This window comes from Xenopus laevis, chromosome 5S (assembly GCF_017654675.1).
Source record: "Xenopus laevis strain J_2021 chromosome 5S, Xenopus_laevis_v10.1, whole genome shotgun sequence".
NCBI lineage: Eukaryota > Metazoa > Chordata > Amphibia > Anura > Pipidae > Xenopus > Xenopus laevis.
Window position 1 is genome coordinate 133,374,272 of NC_054380.1, and position 15,133 is coordinate 133,389,404.

At 38.4% G+C, this 15,133-nt stretch overlaps 1 protein-coding gene across 1 annotated transcript in view; it reads right to left on the bottom strand.

The window, feature by feature from the left end:
- Positions 1–15,133, bottom strand: part of gcfc2.S (GC-rich sequence DNA-binding factor 2 S homeolog) — a 37,905-nt gene that overhangs the window by 12,355 nt on the left and 10,417 nt on the right. Inside the window, exons 5-11 of the mRNA XM_018265984.2 lie at positions 14,528–14,628; positions 11,796–11,914; positions 11,041–11,224; positions 9,675–9,801; positions 8,857–8,914; positions 6,326–6,438; positions 4,447–4,646 (exon numbers count right to left, since the gene is read on the bottom strand). Coding sequence (XP_018121473.1) covers positions 4,447–4,646; positions 6,326–6,438; positions 8,857–8,914; positions 9,675–9,801; positions 11,041–11,224; positions 11,796–11,914; positions 14,528–14,628 — 902 coding nt within the window. The remainder of the gene's footprint in view (positions 1–4,446; positions 4,647–6,325; positions 6,439–8,856; positions 8,915–9,674; positions 9,802–11,040; positions 11,225–11,795; positions 11,915–14,527; positions 14,629–15,133) is intronic.

A 15,133-nucleotide genomic window follows, 5' to 3' on the forward strand; every position in this document is an offset into this window, starting at 1 on the left:
CCACACTGAGCATGTGCACAGTCTTGGTCTTGCAAAGATGTTTAACAAAGTTACAAGATGGTGACCCCCTGTAGCCAACTTTGAAAGCATAAATTATTTGTTTGATTAGGCTTGTGGTGCAGTAAGTTCATGTTTATATTAAGTATACAAAATACAGCATTTCTAGCCTTATTCTATTTTAGACTTTACAGTCCAATAGAATTAAGTTCTTCAAAAAACAGTTCATGTGCTGCCTAGCTGAATGAGCTGGTAGGCTTTTAAATTATTGGCAGTTCCTGTGAAGTGTTCATTCTTCTTAAAGGAGAACAGGGTCAGACTGGGGGGCTGCTGTCCGAGGGCCCCCTCCGTCTTCCCTTTCTGAGCCGGCATGCTGCGTGGCACGTATGTGCACACGCACAATGTTTTTGCCCTTTGTCGGGCAACACAGGAAGAAGATGCGGAACTGTTTTTGCCCTTGTCGGGCAGTCACTGCAGGAAGAAGGTGCAGATCTGGGCTGGCGGGGCCCATAAGAGCCGGGGGCCCACCAGGTTTTTTCCTGTGTCCGGCCGGCCCAGTACGACACTGAATGAAAGTCTTCTTCCACTTGGGGGTGCCAAATGTTAGGCACCCCCAAGTGATTGTATTGACTTACCTGAAACCCCGGCTGGTGCTCCTATCAGCAGAAAACTACACCAGCCCGGGGTTATACCAGTGAGCAAAACAGAGCGATCTTCTTACGGCTTCTTCTTCTTTCCTTCGCGCTGTTATACATGCGCAGTAGAATGAAAATCCGAACTTTTAACTAAAAAGTCGGCTATTTCGCTCAACTGCGCATGTGTCTGCCCCGGGAAATTTGAAGAAAGAAGAAGCCGGGAGAGGATCACTTTGTGGTGGTCGATGGAATAACCCCGGGCCGGTGTAGTTTTCTGCTGATAGGAGCACCAGCCCGGGGTTTCAGGTAAGTCAATACAATCACTTGGGGGGTGCCTAACATTTGGCACCCTAAGTTTACAAAGCCTTTCCTTCTCCTTAAAAGGGGAACTATCGCGAAAATGAAAATTCTAAATATAATTAATTAAATATTCTGTACCGTTTCTGAAATAATCAAGTTTATCTTCACTATCCCTCTCTCAGCATCTGTTTCTCTTCATTCTGTCTTCATGCGGCAGTTGGTTGTCAGATATTCATTGACAGTTAGATCCAATATATCTAATAGGGAGGGATCCTTTTGCCTAGAAGATGTATTAGAGATCACTCTATTAAAATCACCAGACATCATGTCTCTCTACATGCAGGATTTGTGCAAACGGCAGTTATTTTGTTAGATTTTGCTTGTACTGGAATCCGTTATATGAGTGAGCTCTAATACATCTGCTAGGAAAGGACCCCCCCCCCCATAATATATATTGGATCTAACATGAACATAAACTTGATTATTTTATTTTTAGAAACAGGGTAAAAAATTTTAATTGATTGTATTTAGAAAGTTTCTTATTTCAGTATGATGAAGCTTATATTACAATTTCATTTTTGCGATAGTTCCCCTTTAAGCATTTTATGTTTTATTTACCACAGCACCATCTAAATTATGGAAATATCGCGAATGCACGTGGACTGGTTTTTGAAGAACAAACTTACTCGCTTTAGTGAGACTGAAAGAAACTAATCCTTTTATATTCTATTGGACGCTATGAATGCTAACCATCTTAGGGGTGTGCTTTATTCCTGGGGGGAGGGTTCTGACCCATGTAGGTCATTTCCTATAATACACTTTAAGTTGTTGTTGTTTGGCTGCGCTGGTTCACACTTGACACTGTTGTGTGGTATTAAACAGTTGAGCAGTTCATTTCTGCTGTGAGTGCCTCATTCTTGTATTTTTTGTTATTTTTGGTATTAAATGCACCCTTGGAGGAGGTGGATACAAGAACAGTGGAGAAAAACTTAAAAGGATACTGTCATGGGAAAAAAAAATTTTTTTCAAAATGAATCAGTTAATAGTGCAGCTCCAGCCAAATTCTGCACTGAAATCCATTTCTCAAAAGAGCAAACAGATTTTTTTTATATTCATTTTTGAAATCTGACATGGGGCTAGACATTTTGTCAATTTCCCAGCTGCCCCTGGTCATGTGACTTGTGCCCTGCACTTTAGGAGAGAAATGCTTTCTGGCAGGCTGCTGTTTTTGCTTCTCAATGTAACTGAATGTGTCTCAGTGAGACATGGGTTTTTACTATTGAGTGTTGTTCTTAGATCTACCAGGCAGCTGTTATCTTGTGTTAGGGAGCTGTTATCTGGTTACCTTCCCATTGTTCTTTTGTTTGGCTGCTGGGGGGGGGGGAGAGAGAGGGGGTGATATCACTCCAACTTGCAGTACAGCAGTAAAGAGTGATTGAAGTTTATCAGAGCACAAGTCACATGACTTGGGGCAGCTGGGAAATTGACAATATGTCTAGCCCCATGTCAGATTTCAAAATTGAATATAAAAAAATCTGTTTGCTCTTTTGAGAAATGGATTCCAGTGCAGAATTCTGCTGGAGCAGCACTATTAACTGATTCATTTTGAAAAAAATTTTTTTCCCATGACAGTATCCCTTTAATTGGCCCAATTTACAGGACAGCCACAAGTTTAACCAACTGCCAATAACTTGTTTGGCCAGTGTCCACTATTATCAAACGACATTAAAGGGGATCGATCTTGAAAACGAAAAAAAAAAGTTTCATCTTGGTGAAATAAGAAACGATCCAAAGATTATCAATTAAACATTCTATAACATTTATGAAAATAATCAAGTTACTCTTCACCCACCCGCTCGGAGCAACCAGACTCTTCATTCTGTCTTCATTAGGGATGCACCGAATCCACTATTTTGGATTCAGCCGAACCCCTAAATCCTTTGTGAAAGATTCAGCTGAATACCAAACCAAATTCTAATTTGCATGTGCAAATTAGGGGTGGGAAGGAGAAATATTATTGTGACAAAAAGTAATGTGATTTCCCTCGCTGCCCCTAATTTGCATATGCAAATTAGGATTCGGTTCACCGGGCAGAAGGATTCGGCCGAACCTGAATCCTGCTGGAAAAAGGCAGAATCCTGGATTCAGTGCATCCCTTGTCTTCATGCAGTAGGCGGAGTAAGTTTTTGATTGACAGTTAGATCTAATACATCCTTTGGGGGGGTTGCACCCTTAACCTAGGTGATCACTCTTTAAAAATAACTGCTCTGATGGAAATCCTGTTTTTCTGTGTGCAGGGCATTTGCCAGAGTCTGTTATTTTGTTACCTTTTGTTTGTGCTGGAGTTGGTTATTTGAGATATTCTGCTAAGAAAGGGGAGCCCCCCTAAAAGACCTATTAGACCTACCTGTCAATCAAAATGTGACCAAAACTTCTGCATGAAGAGTGACAGGTTGTGGAGTGCGAGATACTGAAGAGTAACTTGATTATTTCTTAAAGAGATACTGACTTCAAAAATTTAAAGGGGTTGTTCACCGTTGAGATAACTGTTAGTATGATGTAGAGAGATATTCTGAGACAATTTGCAATTGGTTTTCATTTTTTATTATTTAAGGATTTTGAATTATTTAGATTTTTATTCAGCAGCTCTCCAGTTTGCGTTTTAAGCAATCTGGTAGCTAGGGTCCAAATTCCCCTAGCAACCATGCACTGATTTTAATAAAAAGACTGGAATAGGAATAGGAATGGGCCAGAATAGAAAGATGAGTAATAAAGGGTAACAATAACAATAAATGTGTAGCCTTACAGAGTATTTGTTTTTAGAAGGGGTCATAAGAAAAATATAATTATAAAACTATAAAAAATAAACTGACAACCAATTGAAAAGTTGTTTAGAATTGGCCATTCTATAATATACTAAAAGTTAACTTCAAGGTGAACCTCCCCTTTAACTCTTTTATACATCTATCAGAACATTGCCTTTTATATCTTTGCCATAAAGTATTTGCCCGATGCTTTAACATTACTTCTCTGATGCCCCATGTTCCTGTATGAGGAGGCTGCCATATTTGTGCAGCAGGAGTCCATTAGCATTAGAAACTTTATCTGACAGGCTGAGATGGGACAGTCAGGTTTAGAAACTTCAACTAACAATAAAATTAGATAAACAATGTTTAACAACAATCAACATGACCTATAGGTAACCTTTAATGTACATTCATACTTTAAAAAGTAGTTTTTTAGTGTCAGTATCACTTTAAACGATACAGAATTTCTGAATGATTATATTTAGAAAGTTTCTTATTTCAGCGAGATGAAGTTTATATCCCCTTTAATGCCCTGCTTGTTTGGCTGGGAAATATCATGGGCACTGCAGAAATGTTGGAAGGCAATAGATATATGTATTCAACTTGTGCATGAATATAAATCAGCCATCTCTCGCTCTTCTTTCACTGTTTTGTTCACTTTAGAACTTTATTGCAAAGTGCATTGAATGTCACTAACGTAACCTCACCTCCAAGGGATTCCAGTCGAGTAGATGCACTCGGATTATTGGATTCAACAGTTTGTGCAGACACAAGCTAATGTAGGCATCGTAATAGGACTCGGCAAATCTCTCTCTCCACTCTGTAAATCTAGACAAGATGTTCTTTATCTGGTGGAAATCTTCATGCACATCCTCAAATATGTTTTTACACTGTACCCTGATGTTCTCTGCGGTGAAAGAAAATAATAGGTAAATGGAAAACACTTTATTTATTATAAAACACCTTACAAGGCATTGTAAATTGATTCTGCAATCTCTTAATTATAGGCTGCAATAACTTCCTAGATGATAATATCCTGGTTTATTCTTCTAGCGTATAATTTCAACGCTGAACCATGATATTAACCCTTGATAATAAAGTCGCCCCAGGCCAGCATTACTTACTGAGGCCTGATGATTGGACATGGCTTATCTGCAGTTGTTTCAGTTACGCTGGGCTGGTGTGAGCCGTCCATAGGTTAATTATGAATATAAAGAACACTCCAATCTATGGATGGATTGAGTCACCCACAGCCCAGTGTAACAAACAACTGCGGCAGAACCTTTAGCCATGTCAGAGTGTCAGGCTTCAGTTAGTATCGCTGTGCTGCAATTTTTTGAGCTGCAGCTATTTACCAACATAGACACGTTCCTATAGATTTTCATAAGAATGTGTCAGTATCACTTTAAAGGAGAACAAAAGCCTAACTAAAGAAGTAGGTAGAAATGTTGTACATGATGTTTTGTGCTTCTGTACCAGCCCAAGGCAACCACAGCCCTTTAGCAGTAAAGATCTGTGTCTCCAAAGATGCCCCAGTAGCTCCCCATCTTCTTTTCTGCTGATTCACTGCACATGCTCTGTGCTGCTGTCACTTACTGAGCTTAGGGAGCCACTCACAATATACAGTACACATAGAATAGAAATGTCACAATATAAGGCTGATTAGTAATTAATACACATAATTACTACATGGCAGCTCAGAAACCAGTGCAATTAGCATCAGAATTGAATAATCAGCAAACCTGTAGCATCAGCTTATATTACAGCCAGGGAAGCTCATTTTCTGCTGGATAATTAGTGACGAGCCCTAAGCTTAGCTTCTCAACAGCCAATCAGAGCCCACTGAGCATGTGAGTGTCACAGACACTTTCCAAGATGGTGACCCCCTGTGACAAGTTTGAAGTCCTGGATCATTGCTGCTATTGACAAGCTCAAACTTTAGGCTGTGGTTAAAAATGGCATATTTGTTGCACCATTCATTTTTAGGGTTTAGTTCTCTTTTAAAGTAGGGATTCACCGAATCCAGGATTCGGCCGAATCCTTTTGCCCATCCAAACCCTAATTTGCATATGCAAATTAGGGGCGGTGAGGGAAACCGTGTAACTTCTTGTCACAAAACAAGTGAAAAATGTTTTCCCCTTCCCACCCCTAATTTGCATATGCAAATTAGGATTCATTCGTTCGGATTCAGCCGAATCTTTCACAAAGGATTCAGGGGTTCAGGCAAATCCAGAATAGTAGATTCGGTGCATCCCTACTTTAAAGGCAGGAAGGACATCTCTTAAAGACCAGCATCAGTCAGGTACAAAAACTTTTTTCCCCAAGGACAGTGTTCTTGGGGAAAAAACATTATTACCTTTTAGCATAAGCCAAGTACATCTGCTGTTATTTTTACAAAGTGATTTCTGCCATAAACACAAGTTTTTTTCAGCACTCCGTCTAAATGTCTGGTTGTGTCTTTACTATCCCACAATAAACATAAGAATACTTTTCAGCATCACGAGACTGGCAGCAAACCCTTAGAATCGGCAGCTGGGAGCAGCTTAGATGATTTCTGAATCAATTATTGCAGTGGGATCAGGGTACCTCGTTTTTTCTGAAAAGTGCTCTCATCATCAGTGAGCAGTTCATCATCACTAGACATCCCTTCACAGTGATCTGTGTCCCCACACTCCTTCCGTCTTTGCCGTCGTCTGTTTCTGAAATAGAAAAGACACACGCCTACAGCAAACGCGAAAGTGCAATTTCATGAAATCATTTAGGATCCTACACAGATACTAAAAATATAATATTCAATATATTTTCCAAAGGAATTGATTTAAAGAAAAAAAAAAAAACAAAACAAAAACCTACAAATAAATCTGATTAGAGACGTCTGTATATTTTTATTTATATAGCACTGCATAGAGCTGTACAGCTGAACAATAAATTGATAGAACAAACGGTGATCAATACAATATTTATCTTTAATGTAACTGTACTTCGAATTTAACAGCTAAAGGGCAGATTTATTAAGGGTCGAATTGAAATTCTAATTTTCTTATGGTCAAAACTGTCAAATTCAACTAGGGAATTATTCAAACTCGATTAGAGTTTTTTTTAAAAATTCGAATTAGATTTTTGACATTTATCAATTTAAGAATTTGATTATTTGCCACCTAAAACCTGCCAAATTCCTGTATAAGTCAATGGGAGAGGTCCAGTGACCAATTTGGAGATGTTTGCAGCTTTCCTGACATTCAAGGTTTTCGATTCGAGTTTGGACGAATTCAAATTAAGTTTTCGGTCGGTAAAATTAGTCAGAGTTTTACATACTAGATTTTTTTAATAAATTACCCCCCCCCCATTGAATTTAGAGTAAAATCTAATTCATGTGAGTTAAAAAAAAAACATGAATTCGAAAATCTGCCTCTAAGAGGGGAAGTCACAAAGTGGAGTTCATTTTTGGAGTAAAAGTGGTGGAAAATACTTTCTCCATATTCACATACAGAAATCCACCTAAATTCCGACTCAACTGTCACTTTTCATATTTTAGTGAAAGAAAGATAATTTACAGGCACTTTTATGAATTTATCTTTCAAAAAAGTGCAAAAACTACATTTTTAATCGACATTTTAAAAAAAATGGAGTAAATCTCAGTATAACTCTTCCTCATGTGTCAGATCAATTCTAAAATAAACTGCTCTGCTTTGGTTCAGCCAATCTTCATTTCACACCTCTTGTAGGAGCCCAATTGGGGAATTATTACCATATTAATAGGGATTAACATTTTATAGTCAGGGCACAAATTTGTGTCTAACCCTAAAGGTGTAAAAGCCTCAAACAAAAAAGTGTATTTATACAATTTTATATGTAGAAAGTTTTTAGCTCAAACTTGCGTTATTTTACTAGTTTTATCTTATTGAATGAGGCAATATTAGCAATTAGAGTGAATATATTATCTAAAGGAAAAGTAATGTCTCCCAGCCATTTTTTTTAGTTTTAGCAGCAATTAGACACTTGACCTAAGATAATAAAACACAAATCCCTATATTACGCAAAATAGCATTCTTGTAGTTAGAGACCCTTATATCATGTTACAGAAGTGGAATTACACAAAAATGTAGGCAGAATTACAAATCCCAGGTTATCCTAAATAAAAATTATGCATAATTTTCCTTGGTAAAATAAACTCCCTCCCCTGGAAATTAAAATTTGATGTCTGACTGACAGGTTCAGTAAAAGCTAAAGACAAATTCAGAAAAAAATGTCGTGTGAAAGACAAAACCTGAAAACGGTCTGTTTAAAAGACAAGTTCACAAAAGTGGAGGTTTGTGAATTTTGGTGGGAAATCTGACATTTTTAACTCCACTTTTATTTTGTCTCTGTATCACCACTTTTGTGAGTTCCCCCCTAAATGTTAAAGAGAATGGAAGGAGGTTCCTGTCCTATAGAGCTTACAATCTAAGCGGATGGGGAGCTACTACAGGCATCTTCAGAAGCATGGATCTTCACTGGTAAAGGGCCAGACTAGCCTTTGGCAGGTAAAGAATCCCAGAATATAATGTGCAGCATTTCTACCCTACTCCTTTATTTCCACTTTGGAAATTGCACACGCTTCAAGGGAACATTGGCATGATTTAGATAAGGTGGTTTAACAAGATGTTACTGGGCCCTGCAACCACAGGGTCTGCTTTCTCTGCAGTTATAGCCCTGCAACCATAGGGTCTGCTTTCTCTCTAGTTATGGCCCTGCAACCGCAGGATCTGCTTCCTCTCTAGTTATACCCCTGCATTACTGCCCACTGAATACCACACTAATCTACAGGTACTTTGTTACCAGGGCCAGATTTACATAGTTGGTGCCCCTAAGCCCACTGCTGTTCATCGCCCCTGTCCCCTACCTTTTATTCATGCAAATTTTCATCATCTGGACTGGAGCAATGGGGATTGGCGCATGGGAAATTTAAAAAATTATTGTATTTCCTGCTCATCCCCAGTATTTCTGAACCAATGTGGGTGTGGTTGGGCAGTTTCCCGCCCCCCCCTAAAATTCTGCCACCCTAGGCCCGGGCCTAGGTGGCCTTTCCACAAATCCGGGCCTGTTTGTTACTGAAGTTGTCTTTTTATTTTTCTTACCTTCGCAACTCACAATTAATCATCAGGTCTGTAGTCTGGCCTTCGGCATCTTTAGTTCCTGTTCCATTAAAAAAAAGAAAAAGAAAACTTTATAAGCCAGAGACTGTAGCTGTGGTTTCTAGTAGGGATGCTCCACATCCAGGATTCGGCCTTTTTCAGCAGGATTCGGCCGAACCAAATCCTAATTTGCATATTCAAACTAGGGGCAGAAAGGGGAATCACATGACTTTTCATCACAAAACAAGGAAGTAAAGAGATGTTTTACACTTTTTCCTTTCCCAACACTAATTTGCATATGCAAATTAGGATTCAGATTCGGTATTCTGCCAAATCTCTCACAAAGGATTCAGGGATTTGGCGGAATCCCAAATAATGGATTTGATGCATCCCTAGACTCTAGGAAACTTTTTCTCTAGTAAAAAAACATTTTGTATCAGATCTTAAATGTACTACAGCTTTAAGTTTAGAATAACATCGCTAGTTATCCCATAATGCCAGAGTTTTCTTTGATTGTACATCCTAGTTGTGCATCCTTATTACTGGTAGGGCTTGTGCCGATGGCAAGCAACATAGATATCTAATCAACCCCACTGCGTGGTTTGTCTAACATGATTAGGGTATATGGAAGTTTTAGTGGAAGATTTTAGCTTGAGACTGACTCGTGATTACAAATATATGAATGCAATACAAGACCTGCACACACATTATTCCTTATATATAGAGAGTAGAATTATGTGTTAAATGTAGTCCTACGATCACTCACAGGAGTTTTAGCTCTTCTTTATGCAACATAATATACGGATTGCTGCCATACTAACCAGATACCAGATTTTGAATGGCTGCAGACTCATTCCGAAGGTCGTCTTGCCTCCGCTTCTTCAAGGACTCGGCGCGTTCCTGAAAAATCTCAAGCATCTCTAATTCAAGCCGATTAATCTGGGCTATCTGTAATGTAAACAGAAGATCCAGGCAGACTTAGGATATGAAAAGCTCAGCACTACTAGAATTGCTTTATTGCATGATGATGTGCAGACTACACTAGAACTAGAGGATCTGCAGACTAGAACTTAAAGGAGAAGGAAAGGCTAAAACCAAGTAAGCTTTATCAGAAAGGTCTATATAAATACACCAGTAAACCCTCAAAGTAATGCTGATCTGAGTCCTCTGTCAAAAGAAACAGCACATTTCTTTCCTTCTATTGTGTACTCATGGGCTTCTGTATCAGACTTCCTGTTTTCATCTTAAACCTCCAGGGCTCGGGCTTGAGCATGCTCAGTTTGCACCTTTCCCCCTCCCTTTTTCCTCCTCCCTGCTGTAATCTGAGCCCAGAGCTATGAGTGAGCAGGGAGAGACTCATGCAGGAAGTGATGTCACACCAAGCTAATATGGCAGCTGCTATCCTAAACAAACAGAGAGCTTCTAGAGCTGTTAACTCAGGTATGGTAAAGCATTCTGCATAATAAATATAGTGTTATAGGTAGGGATGCACCAAATCCAGGATTCGGTTCGGGATTCGGCCTTTTTCAGCAGGATTCGGCTGAATCCTTGTGCCTGGCTGAACCGAATCCAAATCCTAATTTGTATATGTAAATTAGGGGTGGGTAGGGAAATCATGTGACTTTTCGTCACAAAAGAAGATGTTTTTCCACTTTTTCCTTTCCTGCTCCTAATTTGCATAGACAGATTAGGATTCTTATTCTGTTCGGTATTCATCCAAATCTTTCACCTAGGATTCTGGGATTCGGCCGAATCCCAAATTGTGGATTCGGTGCATTCCTAGTAATAGCTTGCACTACTGTGGCTAATCTACTGGCAATGAACTGCTTCAGTCAGAAAAATCAAACCTCCCCGAGAGAGGCCCCCATACACTGGCAGATAATCTGCAGATTCGGTCTAAAGGACTAATATTGGCAGCATTAATCTGCCATTGTATGGCCACCTTAACCCAGAAATGAATGCCACAGATGAGGTCCCATTGCATCCGTATCAAAAAACCTAAATTAACTAGCTTCTTGCTATATTGTTTCAGGTGTCCGAGACAGAAGTGAAGAGAATGTGAACAGCCAGATACAGTAGATGTGCTTTCTATAGTAATTACATTTACAAATCACTGCTTAGTGAAAACTGCTTAGAACTAAAAAATTTCCCCCACCATGTGGATGAAGATTCCGTTTCATTGCTTACCTTTTCATTCACACAGTCAACAAAGTTTTCTACATAGGTTTTCATCTTCTTGAAAAACTTGTAGGTTTGCTCAGTGGATGACACTTCAAGCTTTTCTAGTGTGGTTTTTGCACTGTCAAGGTCATACGCATACTTTTCTCGCTCGGCTACATGTGTCCGATGAACTTCCCGATAAGAATTCAAGCTTTAAAACAAGAAGAAAAAAAATGACTGTCAAAGTGGCAAAGCTATACTAGATCATATTAATAATTTACTGTATGATAAGCAGCTAAGAAAGTCTTACATTGCAACTTTTTTTTTTAAAGGGGAACCTATCGCAAAAATTTAAATTTTATTTAAGTTAAGGTTGAAATTTAAAGGGGAACTATTGTGAAAATGAAAATTTAATATCAGCTTCAGTCTACTGAAAATAAGAAACTTTGTAAATACAATCAATTAAATATTCTGTATTGTTTCTGAAATAATCAAGTTTATTGTCCCTTCATTATCCCCATCACTTCACTATCCCTCTCATCATCGGTTTCTCTTCATTCGGTCTTCATTCAGGAGTTGAGTGTCAGATAGTCATTGACAGTTAGATCCAATATATTTTATAAGGGGCTCCTTTTGCCTAGAAGATGTATAACATGTGGCATTTTTAACCATTCATCTTTAAGGTTTAGTTCTCCTTTAAGGATTGCTTATAATTGAACCAAAAAACAGATACTTTTTTTTTTTTTTTTCTATCAAGGAAGATCATGAGAGAGCAAACTTACCGTAAAGTAAGCTTCTTTCTTATGTCTTCAGCAGTTACCAGTGGCAGAGAAAACCTTGGTTCAACGCTCCTTTTACTCTTGAATTTAATTCTATCTCGTGGCAAATCCTCATCCATTCCCTAAGAGACCATAAACCCAATCAGTCAGAAAATCCTGAATTAGCCCACCTGGGGCGAGGCTCTACATATGGTGAAACACTGCAGGGATGATCCAATACATTTTCATTACTATATAACCGGGTAATGCTGATCTGAATATTAGTAGGTTGCCAGCCATGCAGTCATATGGTATAGTTATGAACTCCCATAAATTCGAAATTCGACCACTGGAAATTTATTAATACATTTTTAAAAGTCAGATGTATTTAATTGACCTGAAAACTCAAATCGAATTCGATTCGAATTTAAAAAAACTCGAATGTCAGGAAGGCTGCAAGCAACTCCAAATTGATCCCTGGACCTCTCCCATTGACTTAAGCAGTAATTTGGCAGGTTTTAGGTGGCGAATAGTCAATTTGGAGTTCTTAAAGGGCCAGAGTATGATACATGGAATTTGAATAACTCTCTAGTCGAATTTGACAGTTTTGACCATAAAAAAAATTAGAAAGTTAAAGTTTTCAACTCAACCTTTGATTAATCTGCCCCTTAGTGTGTGTAGTTGAAATAAATCTTCAAATATACATTTAGTAATTGGAATTCGATCTCTTGGTCAGTCAGAGAAGATTTCAAATTAAGTAATGGGTGTTATGAAGTTGACATATAAGGATCACTGTTGTCACTTGTTCATTAAGTATTATAGTGTATGCAAGTGTATACAATGCACTGCACAGGCTACTCTGCTGTGTACATCCACTAAAAGTATTAGTAGCCTTGAAGTATTAGCAGTATTCAAACCAGGAGCACTCTCCTCGCCATGCTAAAACGTACCAAGCACCCTCCGGAAAGGCCTCATCAAATTTGTAGAAACATGGTACGGAGCACCAGCAGGATCAATTCCAGTAAAACCAGTCTTTTATTCATATCATCAAAATACAGGAGCTTAAAGGGGTGGTTCACCTTTAAAGGGGACCCGTCACCCAAAAACATTGTTCAAAATCCTATTTTATCGCACAAGTCAAGCAAAATTAACTTTGATTGCAATATATAAAATTATTTAAATCTTGTTTCCTTCCGTCTGGGAATTCATAATTATAGCAAGGAGGCAGGAGCCATTTTGTGGACCCTGTTATTAAAGGGGACCTGTCACCTAGACACAAAAATCTGTATAATAAAAGTATTTTTCAAATTAAACATGAAATCCAATTTCTATTTTTTATTAAAGCATTCATAGCTGTTGTAAGCTAATTTAAACATGTCAGCTGTCAATCAAATATTGTCTGCCCCTCCTCTATGCCAATGGCAATTACTTTCACTTTCCATTCAGCACTTCCTACATGTCACTGCTCTCCCCACATTCCCCCAGTTCTCTTCACCATTTCATTGTGTAACCAGGACATGGGGATGGACATCAGGTCCCTCATTCTGGTGCACAAACAAGATTCTGAGATGATACAAGACTTGTCTTAATAACAGTGTCCACAAAATGGCTCCTGCCTGCTTGTTATAATTATGAATTCCCAGACTGAAGGAAACAAGATTCAAATAATTTATATAGTGTAATTAAAGTTAATTTTGCTTGACTAATGTGATAAAATAGGATTTTGAATAATTGTTTTGTGCAACGGGTGCCCTTTAAGACAAGCCTTGCATCATCTCAGAATCTTGTTTGTGCACCACAATGGGAGACCTGATGTCCATCCCCATGCCCTGGTTACACAATTAAATGATGAAGAGAACGGGGGAATGTGGGGAGAGCAGTGACATGTAGGAAGTGCTGAATGGAAAGTAAAGTAATTGCCTAAGGCATAGAGGAGGGGCAGATAATATTTGATTGACAGCTGAGATTTTTAAATGAGTTTACAACTGCTATGAATGATTAAATAAAAAATAGAAATTGGATTTCATGTTTAATTTGAAATGGACTTTTATTATACAGATTTGTGTGTCTGGGTGACAGGTCCACTTTAAATTAAGTTTTATTATGATGTAGAGAGTGATATTTTGAGACAATTTGCAATAGGTTTCAATTTTTTTTAGTTATTTAGCTTTTTATTCAGCAGCTCTCCAATTTGCAATTATAGCAATATAGGGTCCGAATTCCCCTAGCAACCATGCATTGATTTGAATAAGAGACTGGAATATGAATAGGAGAGGCCTGAATAGAAAGACGAGTACTAGAAAGTAACAATAACAAGACATTTGTAGCCTTACAGAGCATTTGTTTTAGATGGGGTCAGTGATCCCCATTTGAAAGCTGAAAAGAGAGTAAGATGAAGAAGGCAAATAATTAAAAAAATATAAAAAATAAATAATGAATGAAGACCAATTGACAAGTTGCTTAGAACCAGCCATTCTAGAACATACTAAAAGTTAACTTAAAGGAGAACAACCCCTTTAAATGATCATCCCCATAGCACATACTTGACAGGTTTCTTGGCTACCACTTGAGAAAGTGGCTGGTAGCCATGAAACACGTCAACTGTGTGGTATGGGGACGATTATTTAAGCTCCTGTATTTTAATGATATGAATAAAAGACTGGTTTTACTGCAATTGATCCCGCTGGTGTTCCGTACTTTCCATGTTGAAGTATTAGCATCACCAGGAACTCCATATGAACTTTAATAAAACTGACCTTTTGATGTCGGACACCTTTCCGTATTTGCTGTTCCTCCCATTGGTCTTGCAAGTCCTCTTCATCCTCACTTTTATGCATCTCAGAGTCACCGCTGGATGCTGTACAAAAAAGTTGAAAAGAATGAAAATACAATATCTGGACAAGCTTGTATCAGAAATAAAGTAGAAAGCTCTTCTTGGTTCTATGATCATTTTGAAATAGTCACAGATTCCACAGTGACCTTTGTTAGAGCAAAACGTGTTTAACGAGCAGGTCATTCTTCCTTGTGCATTTGGCCTTCAAACCTACTGAAGGACATTGCATTAGAGGGGAACTATCATGAAAATGAAATATTAGGGATGCACCAAATCCACTTTGTGGGATTCAGCGAATCCCAGAATCCTTTGTAAAGATTCAGCCGAATACCGAACCGAATCCTAATTTGCATATCCAAACTAGAGGTGGGAAAGGAAAAGGTGGGAAAAATGTTTTTTACTTCCTTGTTTTGTGACAAAAAGTCACGTGATTTCCCTTCCCACACCTAATTTGCATATGCAAATTAGGATTCAGATTTGGTTCAGCCATGCACAAAGATCTTGCTGAATAAGGCCGAATCCCAAACAA